Here is an 18395-nt window from a genome sequence, read left to right as displayed (position 1 = left end):
TGAGCCCCCGACCCTCGGACCTGAACCTCGAAACCCCAAACTCTAACTCAAGCCTCAACCCCCGGACCCCGACCTCGACCCCAGACTCAGGACCCTAAAAATCGAAACTCTAAACACCAAACCACAAACCCCGAACTCCATACCCCAAACCTTGAGACCCGAGACCCTGAACCCTGAACTTTGATTTTTTTAATTATTTGTTTCATTTTTAGATATTTTATATAATTTTTTCAAGTATTTTTATCATACGAATTCTAATTCCTATTTGCTAGTGTATAACACATAATCGAAAAAAATCAAGTTAATTGATAAATATAATAACTTTGTACGAAGAAGTCGTATTATTTTTAATGAATGGAATAATATTTTGGCTATAATGATTTAATTGAAGCATTATAATTCAATTATATGTTAGATTAGTAAAAATCTTAAATTAATTTTAAAAATATTTCTATTTCTATATAAATTATTTTAATATTAACATTTAAAATTATATATAAAATCGAAACAAATATTTTTTATATTTATTTATTAAATGATTAAAAATGATGTAAATACTTTTTATGATAGGTTTAACTAAAACTAAAACTATTGGTTTTCCGAACAGTTTAAACTTAATTTTATAAATTATTATTTTTCATAAAAATTTTATCTAAAATCGTATATAAAATTAAAACATGTTATTTCTTTATAATTTATTAAATAATTGAAAATGACATGAATACTTTCTATATTAACTTTAATTAAAATTAAAGGTATTATTTTACTAATCAAAACTTAACTATAAAATTTTTATTTTTCCTAAAAATTTCATAATAACTTTTAAACTAAAATAAATATAAACCAAACAAATTCATAATTTATTTACTAGACAATCAAACTGTTTTAACTTAATATTTAATTATTACTTGTTATAAACTTTCATAATAACTTTTAATTATGAAAATGTTATAATTGTATTATGAATTAACTTAATTATGATATAAAAATATCATAAAAATATTTTTTTATGATAAATTTAATTTATTTATTTTTTAGAAGAAAATTTTAATTTTTTTAAAATCGCACGATACATGTATAGGATGATATTTCTATATCCATTTTGACTGCAAATTTATTTAAGATAAATTTGTAGAATACTTATATCTTACTAATACTTGTGTTTTTTGCAAATGACTGGTTAACTTAATCCATTTGCTTATAATGTCATTTTTCATTTTCGTAATTCGGTTAATAGGAAAAAGAATTGTATTATTTTGATCAAATATTGAATGAGTATTATATTGTACGTATGTGATTCAATATGATATATTTTTTAAGTTTTTTTACTCAATTATTATAAACTCTTTAGTAATTTGGTTTAAATTTTTATTTAATAGGTTATCAATGCACACAATCGAGATAGGGTTAAGTTAATTTAGAAATATAATAAGCTTGTACAAAGAAGGCTTTTTCTTAGTAAAAAATTGAAGAGAGTGGAGCTGTAGTTAATTGTTCATCCACTTCTTTAATTCTATCAATTTCGCCAGTATAAGTTACGAGATGACTTTTTCATGTTTTTCTTAATCGTAAATCCATTTAAGATAAACTTGCAGAATATTGTCTCCTCAACAATACTTGTTTTGTTTATAGGTAATTAGTACTCAATACAATTCGTGTGCTTATAATTTTACTTTTCATTTTGGTAATTTGGTAAATAGAAGAAAAAGTTGTATTATTTTGATTAAATATCGAACAAGTATTATAGGAATTTAAGTTCCTATTTTCTAGTTTATAACACACACAATCAAAAAAAAATCAAGTTGATTGATAAATATAATAACCTTGTACTGTAACGACCTCTTCCTCGATCGTTACCGACGTCCGAGACTTACGGGTGAACTCGTCAAATCCCGAACAAGCCTTAATTGAGATTTCAGATAATTTAATCAAACAGTCTAATGCATATATAAATCGACTAGTAATAACAATGCTTTTATTTACTTAAACCAAATAAACGATTACAAGTACAGTATAGCATCTAGTTACAATATCCTCGTGTGTCCCAACTTCACACTTAACATCCAATACACAACCTTAGAGTTTTTAGCAAAATACATTTCTACTGGACTGATAATCATTATAAGTCTAACTATTTTACAGAACATGACTTCTATGCAGCGGAGCGACTTGAAGTGGAAGTCTAAGAGATACCATTACCTATGTTGCAGCAAGTCTTGAGGTGTTGAGCAATGCACTTGAGCTGATTACTTATCTGTAAAAAGAAGTTAAGGGGGGTGAGTCTCAGAGACTCGGTGATCATCAACTCCATGAGTAAGGCGTAAATGGGATACAAGCCAAGGCAGAATATTGGAATATATAAAATCATAAGAACATATAAACTATTTAAAAGCAAATGGGACATTTATGCCTTATGTATAAAACCAAGGATTTTTATGTAAGAAATCATTTAACCATCATTGTCTCAAAACTAGTGTGAGTGAGATTTCTATTGCATCAATCAATAAATCCTTAACCTAGTTTCATAATTTTGATCAACATTATTCACAAACATTTTACTCACAATCCACATACTTTCAACCAACCCAATCCAACACAACACAATGTAATTACATTGCATGTTTACCTTTTGGTTTTAGCTTGAGTTCCACACATATAGCTCACAATTTCCTCACATCCATGGTCATTATTGCTGCCACAAACATGAACAGTTAGCACACATCTCATTTCTCTTGTTTACTTGTGATTTCAAGACCAAAATACTTAACCATTACTTATTTAGCTCAAAATCATAACCATGGACATAACCATTTCTCATTTCTCATCTTGTTTTATTAATAGTGTCCACTTTTGTTCATAACCATGGACACCATTACGTTTGTATGAGTTATAAGGTTATGATCTGAATATGTGAAATAAAAGTGTGGTATGTGGTTATTAAGAATGGAATATAAGATATGTATTTAAATTATGAATGTTGAAATTATAAAAGCAAATGGATATAAACTTTATGCAAAATATGAACAAGTTGTATGCTTGCGTGGGCCTCGTGGGTTATATCCCTTGGGCCTTCAAGTGTATCATGATTGGATTGTTTACTAAATAAAAAAAAATCTAATACTATTATTACTATAAAATTTTTAAAAATTATTTCACTTTTGTTTGAATTTATTTGATTTTAATATCTAAAATCATATATAAGTTCGAAACAGGTTTATTTCACTTTAATTTATTAAATGATTGAAAATGATATAAATACCTTTTATAATAATTTTAATCAAAATTAAAACTTAAATAATTTATTTTATCAAATAATTGTAATTTAATTTTTAAAAAAAATTATGAAAATTTTAAAATAACTTTTAAACTAAAAAATTAAGCAAAACAAATGTTAATAAGTATACATAGTATTTATGCAGCTTTAATATCTACTCCAAAACCTTCTTAGTCGTTGTGCTCAACGTCTTGATAAAGAAAAAGGTGAAATCCATCAGGGACCTGCTGTGCTTAGATTTGCCATGACAGGGAAGCGGGTGGGGGATACGTCTCCTATGTCTAACTCAAATCATTGAATTCACTCCCAAGGACCCACCCAAACGTTTCAAGGATGGTGACACCGATATTTCTGGCTAGGAGTCTATATAAATAATAATGAATTCATTCTAGAATTATTGTCAGAGAATTTTCAGCAACAATACCCTTGCAATTGCATGATGCGATCACCCTAAGCTGAGGAATCATAATTGTGTACCAACTCCGAGATTATCTTTTTTTTTTCTTTTACATTCAGTTTTCTCTATTTTTCTCAAGAAACCAGATCACAAAATTTCCGCAACTCTACGGACCTAGGTGTCCTTCGTCAGTTGACGTCATAGCTAAAAGATCCTAAGATTGTTGCTTTACTTGTCAAAAATTGTCAAAACACAGAAGGTTGAAGCTGTTAATCAGGATCATGCAATAAAAAAAAGGTGTAATGTCTCATAGAATATAACTTCCATTCACGGTACTTTCATACAACACTTTCTCCATTTTGATTTTACGCATTTTATGGTAACACGCGCACAAAGTGCGAGAGAACGAGCCCCATAGATAGCAATTGGTTGATTTATACCCAAGAACAACCACATAATGTGTTCCCTCGCAGATATATCAATTTTTGCAACTCCTGCAGGGGACCATCTTTCTCCTTGACCAACTGAATGCCAATATCTGCCAACAAGCAAATGCCCAATAACAGCTTTGTTCCAAGATCATCCAGGTTTTGTGGAGGACCGATACCCAAGCAACACACTAAAAGTCTAGCTTCTCAGGGCAGTCCGATGCCCTATGCCCAGGACGTCCACAGTTGAAACATGAACCTCCAAAGCTTCTGTACACAAATTCAGAGGTCAATGTCAATGCTATACAAGGTGTACGTGTTCCTATAAAATTGAAAACTAATGTAATAGCAACTGCCTTATCTGGCTATAACCGCTTCAAGTAATTAGAGCTTCCACCAAAGTAATCAACCATCAATTTACAAAGTTACATTTCAATGACAAAATAGAACAGCACCATGTTTATGTCCATGAAGAAAAAATAAGTCTATCGGTTCATCACGCATGTGCCCTCCACCATGAATGGCAAAATTAGTTCTGGTTAAAATGGACTCTATTTTCATAATTACATAACCAACTATTCAGCCTTTTTACCTTTCTTTAAGATGTGGACAATAAGTAAGATTTAGAATAAAATCAGGAGAATATGGATCACTCTGTCATCCAATACCAAACAGATTTATAACAGATGCACAGGCAGGATCATAGGCAATTGCTGGCTTAGTTACATAAGAGTCCAATCTGATATTTTCTCCTTTCTCATTTATGACTTCGTCTTTAAGACCAAAAACCATTTATAGTAGTTTGGTGTTCCTTCCTTAAATGATGATTTCTATAAAACTGAATGGCGCATGTATCTTTTCATAAAACTTAGTACAAGTAAAAAGGTTCAAGATAGTGTACAGAAGAAAAAATGAAGAGAAGAGACATGCCTGTCATGGGATGATGACCTTTTTGATCTTCTACCACCAATTAGCCAGTCATCCCTACTGCTTTTTGAAGTCCGAGACCAGCTACTTCTTCCACCTCGGACCTCATCATCAGAGTTTCGGCCACTGCTCCAACTCCTGGAGCCTCTAATACCTCTCCGATCCTTAGATATTCCCCTAGGAAAGCGATCCCTGCTAGAAAATTTGCCATAATAATCACTTGAAGGGCCATCATCTTGCAAAGGAGGCAACTGCCAGCAGAAATAAATACACAAAATCAGCTTAGTTTAGCGCATCAAAACAATGCTTAAGTGGCTGCCAAAGGAGCATAGCAAGATGAATTAGATGACAGTAACGTAAGGAACATGACCATCTTGCAGAATCACAATTAATCAGCAACAGTGACCAATATCTAGCATTGACCTTTGTGATCTTTGAGATTGTGTTCCCAGGTGGTGTTTGCTTATTCAGCAACTCTTTAGCAATCTCCTCTGGGAGATCAAAGACTGCACCTTGAACCTGATATTAAACACACTCTTTAAGTCTCAAGCAAAGAGATCAATCAAGATTAACAAAACAAAATGGATAGAAATCTTTTGCACACAAACCCTCTCATCTGCGATTAGATATACTTTCCCCACTTCATCAGCAGCCGCAGGGTTAACATCAGAAAGAAACCCAGTGACAGACCTAGCAGACAGGAAACCTCTAGAATAAGATGAATCTCTTGTCAATTGCAGTGTTACCAATCCCTGCAACAAAACATCCGATTAAGAACCAGGCTAAATTAATTTATTGACACAAAATAACCTCACAAACAAAATGAGATAAATCCTATATGGCTGGTGAGATGAGGGTTCTTGGCATTTGACAATTTAGTATGCAGCATGCTGCCTATACAGACATGGGTTTACGGTTATATAATAAAAAAGCATATGATTTACATAATAGAAGAAGATGAAAAGAGCCAAAGTTCAGTACAACAATAACAAAAAAGCACCGAATTCCCATCATACTCAGGGGTTTGAACTTAGTACATAGAGACTAAGTAGTGGTACACATGGAGACTCACTAATCTCCTCCCATAAACTCGCCCTCCTTTCAAGTGTTTGAACTTCAAACCTCTAAAATGGAAGTCCCAATATCAACTGCTACATTGTCCCCTTGCGGGACACGCAAACTTGAATGTAATATCACAATTAACTGCTCCAATTAGGATTAAAAAGCAACATAAACTGTATTATAGTTTACCTGTTCATGACTAATAAGAGAGCGTGATGAAGGTGGGCGGGAAAATCCACTCAGGTGTGCTAGTGCCGCAGCAAGAGCAGTTATCCCTTCTTCTTCAATCAGTCTTTGAGCAGTCGGAGTAAAGAACTCTATAGAGTGAGGATGAACTCCATTAAGAGTAGCAACAATTTGCTCAGCTGATGACTCCAGAACTTCTTCGATAGCTGGAGGACTAATGAACTCAAACTTACACCCGACATCACGTTCAAGGGATCGGACAGTTCTCTTTTGGCTATTAGTGAACATCAAAATTGCAGAACCTTCCTTCCCTGCCCGTCCTGTACGTCCAGAGCGATGCACAAAAGTCTCTGCATCATTAGGAAGCTCATAGTGGATGACCTGGAGAAAAGGGTGATAAGATCCATCTTCTTAGTGCCCTTTAGAATGCACATTCCAGATTTTGAAGTCAAAGATAGATAACATATTATGATAGTTTTCCATATATGATAATATTTTTTAGCATGAAAACTGGAAAAAAGAAAAAAGAAAAAAAAGCCAACATTAGCTAAGAAACTTATGATAATCATCAACATAGCATGCATGTCCATTATTTATACTTAATTGACTCAAGCTTTTCCCAGTTTCACAATACCAAATAATAACTCATCTTCTTTAAGCTTAAGTAACTGATGAAATGGACACTGGATACCATATCATTGATTTTTGTTAAGTATATAAACATGATATAAGGAATGACTTAAATGGTTAGAGTTTCAAAAATAAGTACTAGCTTATTTTGTTTATAGTTTGTTGAAAAGCACAATATCATCCTTGAACCTTAAAAATACCATTTAATTGGTACCTTCACTATTGCTTTTTGCTTCCAAAAGAAAAAACTCAAAAATGTCTTTTGATAAAAAATAAACAAAAAATTTAATGAGGAACTTAAAAATACCTCAATGAATAACAAAAAGAATGCTTTTAGTTCTATATGAAGAAATTTTGTTTAATTCGTGTAACATTTTAACCATTTACTCATTTTTCATCAAACGTAATTTTGCTTGCGGAAGCAAAAGCAAAAAAATAATAATAAATAAAATAACTACCAAAAGTAATGACATGATGGAGCCTAAAGTAGCAATGAAAACATAATGAAAGACCCAAAAGAAATTATACAGTTTAAAGAACTATAAAATTTTGGTAACATACTAGCTCGACATTTGGAATATCAAGTCCACGAGATGCAACATCTGTGGCAACAAGCACAGTGAATTTTCCTTGCCGAAAACCATTCAATGTTCTCTCCCTTTGATGTTGAGATATATCACCATGCAATGCCTCGGAAGCTATGCTGTTTGTTAAGGCAATAGAAACATCATCAGCATCTCGTTTTGTTTGTGTAAAAACAATTGTCTTCCCACCTTTCGCATAAACCTGAAAATTAGGAAAAGAATTATTTTCTTTTTCAGTATGGTGGTCAGCTTGTCACTTTTGGTCTGATATAATTTTGAATAATGATAAAATATGGTAGCATAGTAACATTGCATTCATGTTAGCATAGCCAAATGATAAAACAATTTCATGTAAAAAATGCTTACAAACTAAAAACATGAGATAATAAGATCTAATGGAGAACTGGGGGTGTAAATACAAATCTTAAATAAAACTTTAGGGTTTCGAAAGGACCTCTAACTTTAGGAAGTTGGTGGTTTTCAGAAAGGCCTACATCAAATTAACTTAGTAGGCCAACCCACATTCTTGCAGCATAATGTAAATATAAAACTACCAAGGACTCAACTAAAGCATCTTTGAGTACCAGACACTTGAACTAAGAATAATAATCCAACATTTGAATGAAATTCCATCCTGAAGTATAGCTAACAGACAAAGAATGGATCACCAGCTGATGCCACAAAGGATCCAACTTTGTTGATGTTGCTTACATAGAACAATATCAAAACATGTACATTTTGTCTTCTGATATACAATATTGCTGCATACTATGTTCAACACACAAAAAAAAAAAAATCCAATACAAATGATGTAATAGGCTTTAGAGTTTAGGGTTTAGACCAACCCACATGCTTGCAGCATAAAGCAAATATAAAACTAGCAAGTACTTAAATAAAGCAGCTTTGAGGACCAAAGTCTTCAACTAAGAATAATAATGCAACTTTTTGAATGAAATTCCATCCTGAAGAAACTTTAACGAAGAAAGAATGCACCAACAGCTGACACTACAAAATGAGCCAACTCTTTAGATGTTGCTTACACAAAACAATATCAAAATATTTACATTGGAATAACTGTCTCTATTATGTCTTCTGATATAAAATATACAGCATATTATATTCAACACACACAAAATTATTACCAATAAAATGATCCAATAGGTTCATGTTTTATATGGTAAAGTCCTATAAAGAAAAAAACAATTCTTATGTTACTCATCAGTCTCCACTAGAAAGATACATATATGAAGGAAAAAGTCATTAAATGTAATGCACTGACTTCACTGATAGCTTCAATCTATACCAAAAATACAAGAAATACTGATGCCAAAGAGAAAACGTAAGATAAATTAGTTACTGTTATAAGATCACTAAGAATGGTCTGCTTTGAAGTTGATGTGGTTGATATTGCATAAAGTTTGATCCCTTCAGCAAGCTTTTCATCTTGATCTCCAACCTGTGAGAGAAGAAAGAACCAAAAAAATAAATCAAGGTTTCTTTCTGCAATAAAAAAAAATTTGGACATAACACTGATAATAGAAATGTGCTACTCCAAGATCATTACATCACACAGTACTTATTTATACATGTAGATGTGTATAATGTTTTTCTCCAAGTTTCTTTAATAATATAAATAAAACATATGATTCCACTTATTCTTCAAGAAGAAACTTACTATGTTTGAACTTCTCACCAAACTAATTATTCAATTTCAATCTCTAAACAGATCATAATTTTTTTGTCCAAAAGAAAAAGAACAGACTTTTCACTATGCCTCAAATGAAGTAATATTTGCCTTGCAGAAATGGTGGAAGACAATAGTATGCTGGATTTAGATCTAAGTAGATATCTACCACAGCATTTTTCAGGATGGCACTGTTTTCTCTTGCAGATGAAGTGGTTGAGAAAACAATTTTAAGATGTCGGTACCCACATTCCAAGCATGTTGAGTATCAAAGATTAAATCAACATACTCAGCAATGTATTAATCATCCCAACCCAAGAAAGTGGGTGGGACGGGGGACAAAGAAAATTTCACCATTGACAATCACCAACAGAGAGTTTTGACCTTTCACTAATGCCCTACAATAACTAGTCATCCATCAAACAAGCAGAAATAACTACCTGCAATACTCAAGGCTCAATACTTGTAAGCTTTTGAGTTTAGACATAAACTTGTGCATCATTATCCAACAAAGAAATAGATGTAACATCTCAAAACACCGGCATACATAAGCGTTCTGAAGAATTCGTAGAAAAGAACTTACCAAGTCAATATTCAGAGGATTATCCAAGTACTTTCTTGCCAACTTTTTAACCCAAGAAGGCATCGTTGCAGAGAAAAGCATGCTCTGCCTCTTTGATGGAAGATTCTCTAAAATTTCTTCAACGTCTTCCTCAAATCCCACTGCAAGCATCTGATCGGCTTCATCAAGGACAAGATATTCAACTTCCCCCAATTTGAGGTCACTACTTTCTATGAGGTCAATGATTCGACCAGGAGTCCCAACCACTACATCAACCCCACGGGAAAGAGCATTTCGCTGTGTATTATACGATACCCCTCCATAAACACAAACAGTGTTTAAGTAAGGAGCAGACTCTTTAATTTCCTTCTCCACTTGCTTGGCTAACTCCCGAGTAGGGGCCAAGACCAAAACTCTGGGAAGCCGACCAGACATCCTGGAGAAAGAAAAGTAGAAAGGTGAAAACATTAAGAGAATAAGAATAATAAAACTATTGAAAATGGAGGAAATCTAAGCTTGTATTATAAAGTGTGTTACCGCCGAGGACTTGTTTGTTGGGTAGCATCATGAGTAAGACGTTTGATTATGGGGATCCCAAAGGCTAATGTTTTGCCAGTTCCAGTCTTCGCACGAGCAATGATGTCTCGACCTTGTAATGCCGGTACAAAGACAGCTCTCTAAATCAATGAAAGGGGAAATATAATATATAGAATGTTAAATTGGTATTGAAAGAGAAGAATTGAACCCAACTTAAGTAACAAAAAGGAAATAAAGGCACAATAACGGTTATGTAGAAAACAATGCCAAACGCAACAAAAAGATTAGGAGATGGTATAATATTCTAAGGATGTAAGATAGAAGCAACCAACTGGCACATTTGAAATGATAATTAAATAGCATAAGACAAGCAAGTTGCTTACATGTGAATTGTCATTGTCTACTCTAGGACAGAATAAACGAAATAGAGGGATTGGAGTTAGAGAAGCACAAGACTGAAAAGCAAAAGAACTTAAATATGAAGTCATCAAGTAGAAAAGAGAGAAAATTTGACCTGAATTGGGAAAAGGTGAGTAATGCCTCGCTGGAGTAGGGAATCGACGAGGCGATGAGGCAAACCCAACTTGGAAATGTCAAGTTCGTCGTCATGGTTGGAGGAAGCCTCAGCCTCATAGACGTCCTGGTCGTCTTGGTCTTGGTGAAGAGAGAGGCCCTTGAAGGCCTGTTCGCTGAGCACGGAATTGGGAGTGGCCACAGCGCGAGGAACAAAAGAGTGCTTGAAGCCGAGCAATGGCCTTCCAGCTACTACGAGGGCGTTGAACTGAGACTTATCAGTGAATGGTAAGGGCAAGCAAGAAGCTGCTGATGTACTCGATGTTATCCTTCTATTAGAGCTGGAGAAAGTGTCCAGAGACGGCGTCTGGTGTATGGAGGACGACAGTCCTACTAAGGAGGCCATTTTTTTCTTTCTTCTTCTTGTTTCACCTTTCGGTTGCTAGAAGAAGATAGGCTAAGGGGATTTGAGATATTTCAAACGGCGGGCAGGGGGAGTTGAGTGAGGGAGATAAGGCCACACTCCTCCCCAAATGAATGGCTTCGCTGCTTCAACTTATTACCAATCTACAAAGCCTGAGAGCCGTAACAAATAAAAGCGACGCCAAGGTCCCAAAAAGAGTCACCTCACTCAAATATCCATAAACTAGTTTTGGGTTGAGCCGAGGCCCATGACACAGGCATCCTCTTGGGCTCTCGTGGTCTCTCCTCTCGGCCCTCCGACTCGAAGAAAATTAAGAACGGGCAAAGCGATCATGCTGCCGCAGGAAAAAGCAATTATACTGTTGGTTTTTTTATTATTAAAAAAAAACAAAAACAGACTATTTTTACGGAGGAAGGGGGCCGCCATTATTGGCTTCCACTGGAGCATTCTTATTTGTAAAATTCTTTTAAAGGCCATTTCTACTTTCTGAGTACACACGACAAGTAGCCAACCCCTGCCGGATCTGCTGTTTCTTTTCCTTCCTGGGTACCTTCTGGACATTATCCACCTGCATTTGGTCGCTCTCCATTTCCCATTCATTTTAAAGGTAATTCTTTTAACTTGGTTGTTGATTTCTACTTGGAATTTTCGTTATCGGTCTCGTTCGGTTACTGTCTTTTACCGCTGCCGCTTACCCATCCATTTATCTTCTGTGAACAATCCAACAGGCCTCAGACTTTGGTTTTACTCCTTCTCAAGCCTTCAATCACCACTGATTACCCTACGATACTGATTCTTTCTTTTCAAATTTTCTCTAATTGGGCAAATTAGTTGTCGAAGATCGAATTAATCCTACTTTCTGTTTTTGACAGTGGCGGACGGTCGAGGGTTGGTTTAGGGTTTCCCTCCTATTGGTTTTGGGCAATCTTCCCGTGTACAGCTAGCGAACCACAAAAGGAAAAACCAAAAGAACAAAAGAATAAAAAGTTCGTGTGACAAATGGGTGATTCCCTTCCTATTTACCTCAACATCGTGGCCTTTTTGTGTACCGCTGGAGCCATTGCTTTGGCAATTCATCACATCTACAGGCACCTTTTGAATTACACCGAACCTATTTTTCAGAGATACATCGTGCGCATCATCTTTATGGTTCCGGTCAGTCATATCTTCTCTACTCTCTTATTTAGTGTAGTGCTTTTTTCTTGTACTGCTTTCATTTTCGTTGTGCCTAAATCTTTTTGCCTTCTCTATTACTATTTATTTCAGTTTCTTGTCAATCACAGGTTTATGCGTTGATGTCTTTCTTGTCCCTTGTTCTACCACAGAGTTCAATCTATTTCAATTCTATCCGGGAAGTGTAAGTAGGTCTGCCTGTGTTTGAATTCAATTATCAGTTTCTTATTTCCACTTCTTTCCTGAATTCCATGTTCCTCCAATCCATCATCACATTAAAAAAATTATGCTATATGTATGTAAATTGATAGATGGATGGATTGATAGAAATGATGTATGTATGCCACAGTATGTTTACGTTCTAACTAGCATCTTTCCTCTTTAACTGTTTCAGTTATGAAGCTTGGGTCATCTATAATTTTTTGTCTCTGTGCCTAGCATGGGTTGGTGGGCCTGGAGCAGTTGTGCTCAGTTTGAGTGGTCGAGTTTTAAAGCCATCTTGGTGTCTGATGACATGCTGCTTCCCTCCCATGCCACTAGATGGGTCAGTTTTGAATGGAACTCTACTCTTTTGCGCATCACATTGTTATGCATGTCATCACATTTAGCATTATAAGCTTTTTCTGCTATCAAGAATATATCTGCTTTCATTTTTAGTTTGGAATTGACATTGGATAGTTTGATTGATTTAGAGTTGCAGGTGTTGGGAGAAGGCATGCATTCATAATATATACGCAACAAAAATTTAAAACTTTTCTCTCAAACAAGATCAATCTTTGGTTGTTTAATGTAGATAACCCTAACTAGTTGGTGAATGATTGTTATACTTTTAAGCCTTTCATGTCGAAGTCAAAAGGTTGCAACTCTTTGTGAATGAAATCTTCTACCCATCAAGCTTAGGTTGTTGCAAACCTCAAGCTGTCAAAGCATCCAGCTTCCAATGATGATCCACACAGATGTTAAGTAAAATAACACCAAGGGTGATTGGGGTTTGCTTAATGCTACTGAGCCTAGGAAATAGATACTCTTTGTTTCTCAAATTCCTAAGGTAACCTGAAAATACCAAAGAATCAAGGAGGAAAGAGCTGCTGTCAATGTCCAGGGAACTCCTACAAATTGATTTGCACGATTTGCCTAGTATGTTGATATGCAGTATTTTAATAACCTCTCTTTTCTTGTTTGCGTCATAAGTTTCAAGTGCCTGTATTTATATGCAATTCAAATCCTAATAAGTTTAGCACAACTTTTATGATTATTGTAAAATTGACCCAATATCACACTCACGCACACACGCGGGTGCACGTACACATTTATTATATTTTATATGAGTTATGATTTATATTTTGTTAATACCACTGTAGCATGTCATTCTCTACTCACCTATATCATGTAGGCCAAATTTCAAATTAGTTGAAATTGTCCAACTGTTTCTTTGATAAGAATAAAATTTTAATCGTTATATACATATTTGATAATGATTCTATTCTTGACAATGTGATATAGATATTGGAATGACTTAAAATTTTATATCTATGACTAGTGCAGGTAGGATGTAAATCCAACCGTTGATTGTTTGAAATAGTAATTGTATCCGAAGTTATAGGCAGGTTTAACAATTATTAATTGCTACACCAGTGCCAGTTGATCCTTTCACATTATGCTTCTGAACTCAGCTTACGGACTATTGTTTGCACCTGAAATTGCAATGCAGGCGTTTTATACGGAGATGCAAGCAAGGGTGTCTGCAATTTGTCATTCTGAAGCCCATTTTAGTTGCTGTTACACTCATATTATATGCGAGAGGAAAATATAAAGATGGAAATTTTAGTCCCAGACAAGCATATCTATATCTTACTATCATCTACACAATATCATACACAATGGCTCTATATGCTTTGGTGTTGTTTTACATGGCATGCAAAGATCTTCTTCAGCCATTCAATCCAGTTCCAAAGTTCATCATAATAAAATCTGTGGTTTTCTTAACCTATTGGCAGGTAAAGTCTCATGCTGCTGTTACTTCCTCACATACTTATGCATGCAAAACAGAATAATAGGAAAAAAACCTTTTGTTTGCTTTGGCTTATAGTAACTATTATATCCTTCCCTTTTTCTTTCCATTGCGGCATCCCTTTGTTGGTTTTTGGTGATGTAGTCATTATTGAGTAATCTAGTGAGCATCTTTGTAAGTGACCTTGGGATGGTCAACTTTTGGTTACCGCAATGTGATCTTTCCTAGCCTGTTTGCTGTGTACATCATCTTTATGTTTCTTTTTAAAGGGGGAGGGGGGAGGGGGGAGGCTGATTTTCTTATTTGCTGCTTTTAGGATTATTTAGTCTTTTGCTAAAAAAGAATTGTACCCATCTCGATAGCTAACTGGAAAATTTAAAGAAAATGTTAAAGAAGATAGCTGTAGAACATAGCTGTTTTGGTTTGCAAGTAGATGTAGATGTGGAAATTAATTTTTCTACTTTGCATATCAGAGTTAATTGCTAAAGAAACAAGTTGCTGATAGTAGTTGCCTTTTGCTTTCCTTTTTTAACTCTGATTTGAAATAATAAGAATTATAATTTAATTTCTGGAAGTGCTGCATTCCAGTCTCTAAAAGCAGCTGTTACATGCTTTATTAGTGGTTTGCTTAGATGCTTAGTCTTTGAAAGGCAAATGCCCTCATCTTTTGATCACTAATCAATGTGTTTGGTAACTTAGAGTCTATTTGTTTTGACGTAAAATAGTTTCTGGAAAATATTTTCTATAGCTATACTTGTTTGGAAGATAGAAATTTTATTCCAGATATAAAACATTTTACAGGTCAAAATGAAAAATACCCATTGATCATGTAAAATGTCTTACGTCCTTGAGAGGGGTAAGACATTTTCCAGAGAATTGAAAAAATGCTCTTATATTAAGCCTAGTAGTATGAGTTTGATGAATATTAATATTTAACTTAAAATATCAAAAAAGTATTAATATTTAACTTTAAAAAATTTTTACTTAAAATATTAATATTTAAATTATTCAATGCTATTAAAATTAAAAAAAAATTAATGAAATCATTCAATGCAATTAATATTTTTATTTATAAATTGAATAAATCTGACTAATAATTATAACCAAAAATTATTTCAATGATTGTCATTTGATGAGTACATATCTATAAATATAAGTTTTGGATGTTTTGTACAATTGATGAATATTGATATTTTATAGTGTTATGGTAAAAAATGATGAAATGGAAAATTTTTTGAAAATTAGAGTTTACTTTCATTACAATATGTGGTTAAATGCTTTGGAAAATATCATTATTTATTTTTTCCCATTTTCATTTCCTATCTTAATTTTCATGTGAAAACAAATGAGACTATTGTATTGTAATAAACTCCTATTTATGATTTTAACACCCAAATAACTTCACCAATGATGGTGGAAAATATTTTCTACAGGATGATTCAAACAATAAAAAACGTTTTCAACAGTTTATCTAAATAACAAAAAACATTAAATTTTCTTATAAAATATTTTACATAGGAAAAATTTTCCCCCAGCAAGTCATTTTCTGGTTACTAAATGGACCCTTAATTTATTGCAAATCATTCAAATTGTGCTCATGTAAGTGCCAGGACATAGAAGTTACTGTTGGTGGTTTGATTTTAGATCAGCCAAGAGATATTTAGCAACAAGTGCTGTAACAGCATTGTACCATGTATACAACCTCATCTAGTTGCATCGCTTGGCGAATACATGCCAAAAGAGCTCAAAATTCTGTGTACATTTTCCCTTTTTCAGGGTGTTATGGTTTTTCTCGCTGCTAAGTCTGGATTCATAAAGGATGCAGAAGCAGCTGCTCAATTTCAAAACTTTATTATATGTGTTGAGATGCTTATAGCTGCCATGGGTCATCTTTATGCATTTCCATATAAAGAGTACGCTGGTGCAAATATTGGTGGGTCTCATGGTTTGACAGGAAGCCTTGCACATGCCTTGAAGTTAAATGACTTCTATCATGATACTGTTCACCAGGTGAGCCTACTACTTGTTATTACCATTTTTCCACCAAAATGTTCCTCTATTGGACTATTTTCCCCTTTTTTAGGCTCGTTAATGGTGTTACTAACTGTTTACTGGTTTCACAGTTTGCACCAACATATCATGATTATGTATTGTACAATCATAACGATGGTGATGAGGGAACAAGAAAGTACCGGTCAAGGACCTTTGTGCCAACTGGGCCAGAGATGGATGCTGTGAGAAGAAACAAACTCATGTTTGGAAACAAACTGGATGACATTCAGCTATCCAGTCTCTCGTCGTCTGGTACAAGCACTCCCCAAAACCCTGGCTCTGTACCAGATTCTGCACGTGGTGATGCAATAAAATCATCACTGCTTGTGGACCCCTCAAATTCTTATACAGTGCCATATGATATGTCACTTATCGACATGGATTTATCCAATTATCCTCCAAAAGTTCCTGCAGCAAAAGAAACTGAGACTAGGTGACTAGTGTGTAGTAGAATCCTTAAAGACAGGTGAGAAGAAGCGTGCATCCTTGGGGACGACAGGGGAGAGCAGATGGAAGGAGAGGATAGGGGGGGGGAATGGTAGGGTGTCTGACAATGACATTATTTCTGACTTTGGGAGAGCCTCCTATTCAAATTGTGTGCTGCAATTAGTGTCTAATTACTGAAGTGTTCACTGGAGTCCTCAGTTCCCAGTGTTTTCTCTTTTACCTGTATTGGTTTCAATCATTGTAAATTGTAGTCACTGCTCTTAGGTTTCACACTGGAACTGTGTGGCCCGTCTGGCAATGGTTGTCTGAGTTTGTTTCTGTCTGCTGTGTAGATACGAAGCACTTAGTTCATAGTTGAAGGATCTTAATTTGAGTCATGAAATTTGCTTTCATCTTTTATTCACTTGGCTTGTTCCAAGCTTAATTTTTTTTTTTTTTTGCATGTTATTCAAATGATGTCATCATTGGGTATATTGCCCTATTATAGCATTGATGGGTTTCTCTAGTTTCTGTAGAGTAATGTTATTGATTACTTTTCCCACATTGTGGTTGTTTTTCCTTTGTTAATGACATGGAAGGGGAACAGGGAAGGGAAATTGGAATTTGGAGAAGGTGGGGACTGATATTCAGTTGAATGGCATTGGTTGTATGAGTTGCAATGTTGTTATGAGACAAAAGAATAAAGATGGCTGCTATTAGGGTCCGTTTGGTATCAGGGATGTAAACCACATTCTCTGCAATGTGCCACATTGCAGTGTTTGTTTTGTAACAGATCACTGCAATGTAAGATTTCACATTGCAATCACATTATATTGTACTCTGCAATGTTCTTAAAGACAATTTTACCTTTCAACTTAATTATCTTATTAAAAATATTTTATAATATTAAAATTAAAATAAAACATATAATATAAAAATAAAATAAAATATAAAAAATTAATATTTATATAATATAGATAAAACAAATTAAAATAAAATAATATAATATAAAAATATATTAAAGAAATGAAAATAAAATATAATAAATTATAATAATAAAATAAAATAAAATATATGACATTAAAAATATATTTAAAATATGATATTATATAAAAATTAATATATAAATATAAATATATTAAAAATAAATATAAAATATTATAAATAAATAAAAATAAAATATATTTAAGAAATGATATTATATAAAATTAATAATAAAAATATAAATATATTAAAAATAAAATATAAATATTATAATAATAAATAAAAATAAATATATGATATTAAAAATATATTTAAGAAATGATATTATATAAAAATTAATAATAAAAAATATAAATATGTTAAACTTATATTTTAATAATTAAGGGTAATTTTGACAATTAGCATTACATTCCCACTAAAGTACTTGTAAACCAAACACTGCAATGTTATCTTCACTGCATTTTAATTATTATTTTACTTACATATCAAACACTTTAATGTTATTTTCTCTGTAATCACATTGCTTGCAATCACATTACCT

General features: G+C 33.6%; 2 protein-coding genes across 3 annotated transcripts; one reads left to right on the top strand and one right to left on the bottom strand.

The window, feature by feature from the left end:
* Positions 1 to 3953: 3953 nt before the first annotated feature.
* EMB1138 (DEAD box RNA helicase (RH3)) lies at positions 3954 to 11364 on the bottom strand. The gene is made up of 10 exons (XM_021425857.2): positions 10786 to 11364; positions 10272 to 10411; positions 9756 to 10170; positions 8846 to 8944; positions 7466 to 7690; positions 6278 to 6655; positions 5635 to 5778; positions 5450 to 5545; positions 5030 to 5277; positions 3954 to 4369 (listed from the first exon to the last, which is right to left on the bottom strand). Exons 1-10 carry the CDS (start codon positions 11188 to 11190, stop codon positions 4291 to 4293), a joined length of 2229 nt encoding a protein of 742 aa, XP_021281532.1. The 5' UTR covers positions 11191 to 11364; the 3' UTR covers positions 3954 to 4290.
* Positions 11365 to 11588: 224 nt separating this feature from the next.
* On the top strand, positions 11589 to 17405 carry LOC110414599 (organic solute transporter ostalpha protein (DUF300)). 2 transcript variants are annotated; one of them, XM_021425859.1, is made up of 7 exons: positions 11589 to 11815; positions 12081 to 12363; positions 12492 to 12565; positions 12776 to 12925; positions 14093 to 14378; positions 16169 to 16402; positions 16516 to 17405. In XM_021425859.1, the coding sequence occupies exons 2-7, from the start codon at positions 12208 to 12210 to the stop codon at positions 16879 to 16881; spliced, it is 1266 nt and encodes a 421-aa protein (XP_021281534.1). In that variant the 5' UTR covers positions 11589 to 11815; positions 12081 to 12207; the 3' UTR covers positions 16882 to 17405. The 2 variants fall into 2 exon arrangements, with proteins under 2 accessions (XP_021281534.1, XP_021281535.1); XM_021425860.1 differs by having other exon boundaries at positions 11937 to 12363.
* The last annotated feature ends 990 nt before the right edge of the window (positions 17406 to 18395 follow it).

Source organism: Theobroma umbraticum, unplaced genomic scaffold (assembly GCF_002168275.2).
Source record: "Theobroma umbraticum cultivar Fairchild unplaced genomic scaffold, ASM216827v3 scaffold_147.0, whole genome shotgun sequence".
In the NCBI taxonomy this organism is placed as follows: Eukaryota; Viridiplantae; Streptophyta; class Magnoliopsida; order Malvales; family Malvaceae; genus Theobroma; species Theobroma umbraticum.
Note: the sequence above shows the minus strand (reverse complement) of the source record. Positions and strands in the feature narration are given on the sequence as shown.

Bases quoted from the DNA above. Each gene is read 5' to 3' on its own strand.
- EMB1138 (XM_021425857.2), bottom strand. From the start codon at position 11,190: ATGGCCTCCTTAGTAGGACTGTCGTCCTCCATACACCAGACGCCGTCT. The intron at 7,691-8,845 runs GTAACTAATTTA...CCTAATTTTCAG, and splicing joins TTCTTAGTGATCTTATAACA to GTTTATGCGAAAGGTGGGAA. The intron at 5,546-5,634 runs GTTTGTGTGCAA...GTTTAATATCAG, and splicing joins ATCTAATCGCAGATGAGAGG to GTTCAAGGTGCAGTCTTTGA.
- LOC110414599 (XM_021425859.1), top strand. From the start codon at position 12,208: ATGGGTGATTCCCTTCCTATTTACCTCAACATCGTGGCCTTTTTGTGT. The intron at 12,566-12,775 runs GTAAGTAGGTCT...TAACTGTTTCAG, and splicing joins TTCAATTCTATCCGGGAAGT to TTATGAAGCTTGGGTCATCT. The intron at 16,403-16,515 runs GTGAGCCTACTA...CTGGTTTCACAG, and splicing joins ATCATGATACTGTTCACCAG to TTTGCACCAACATATCATGA.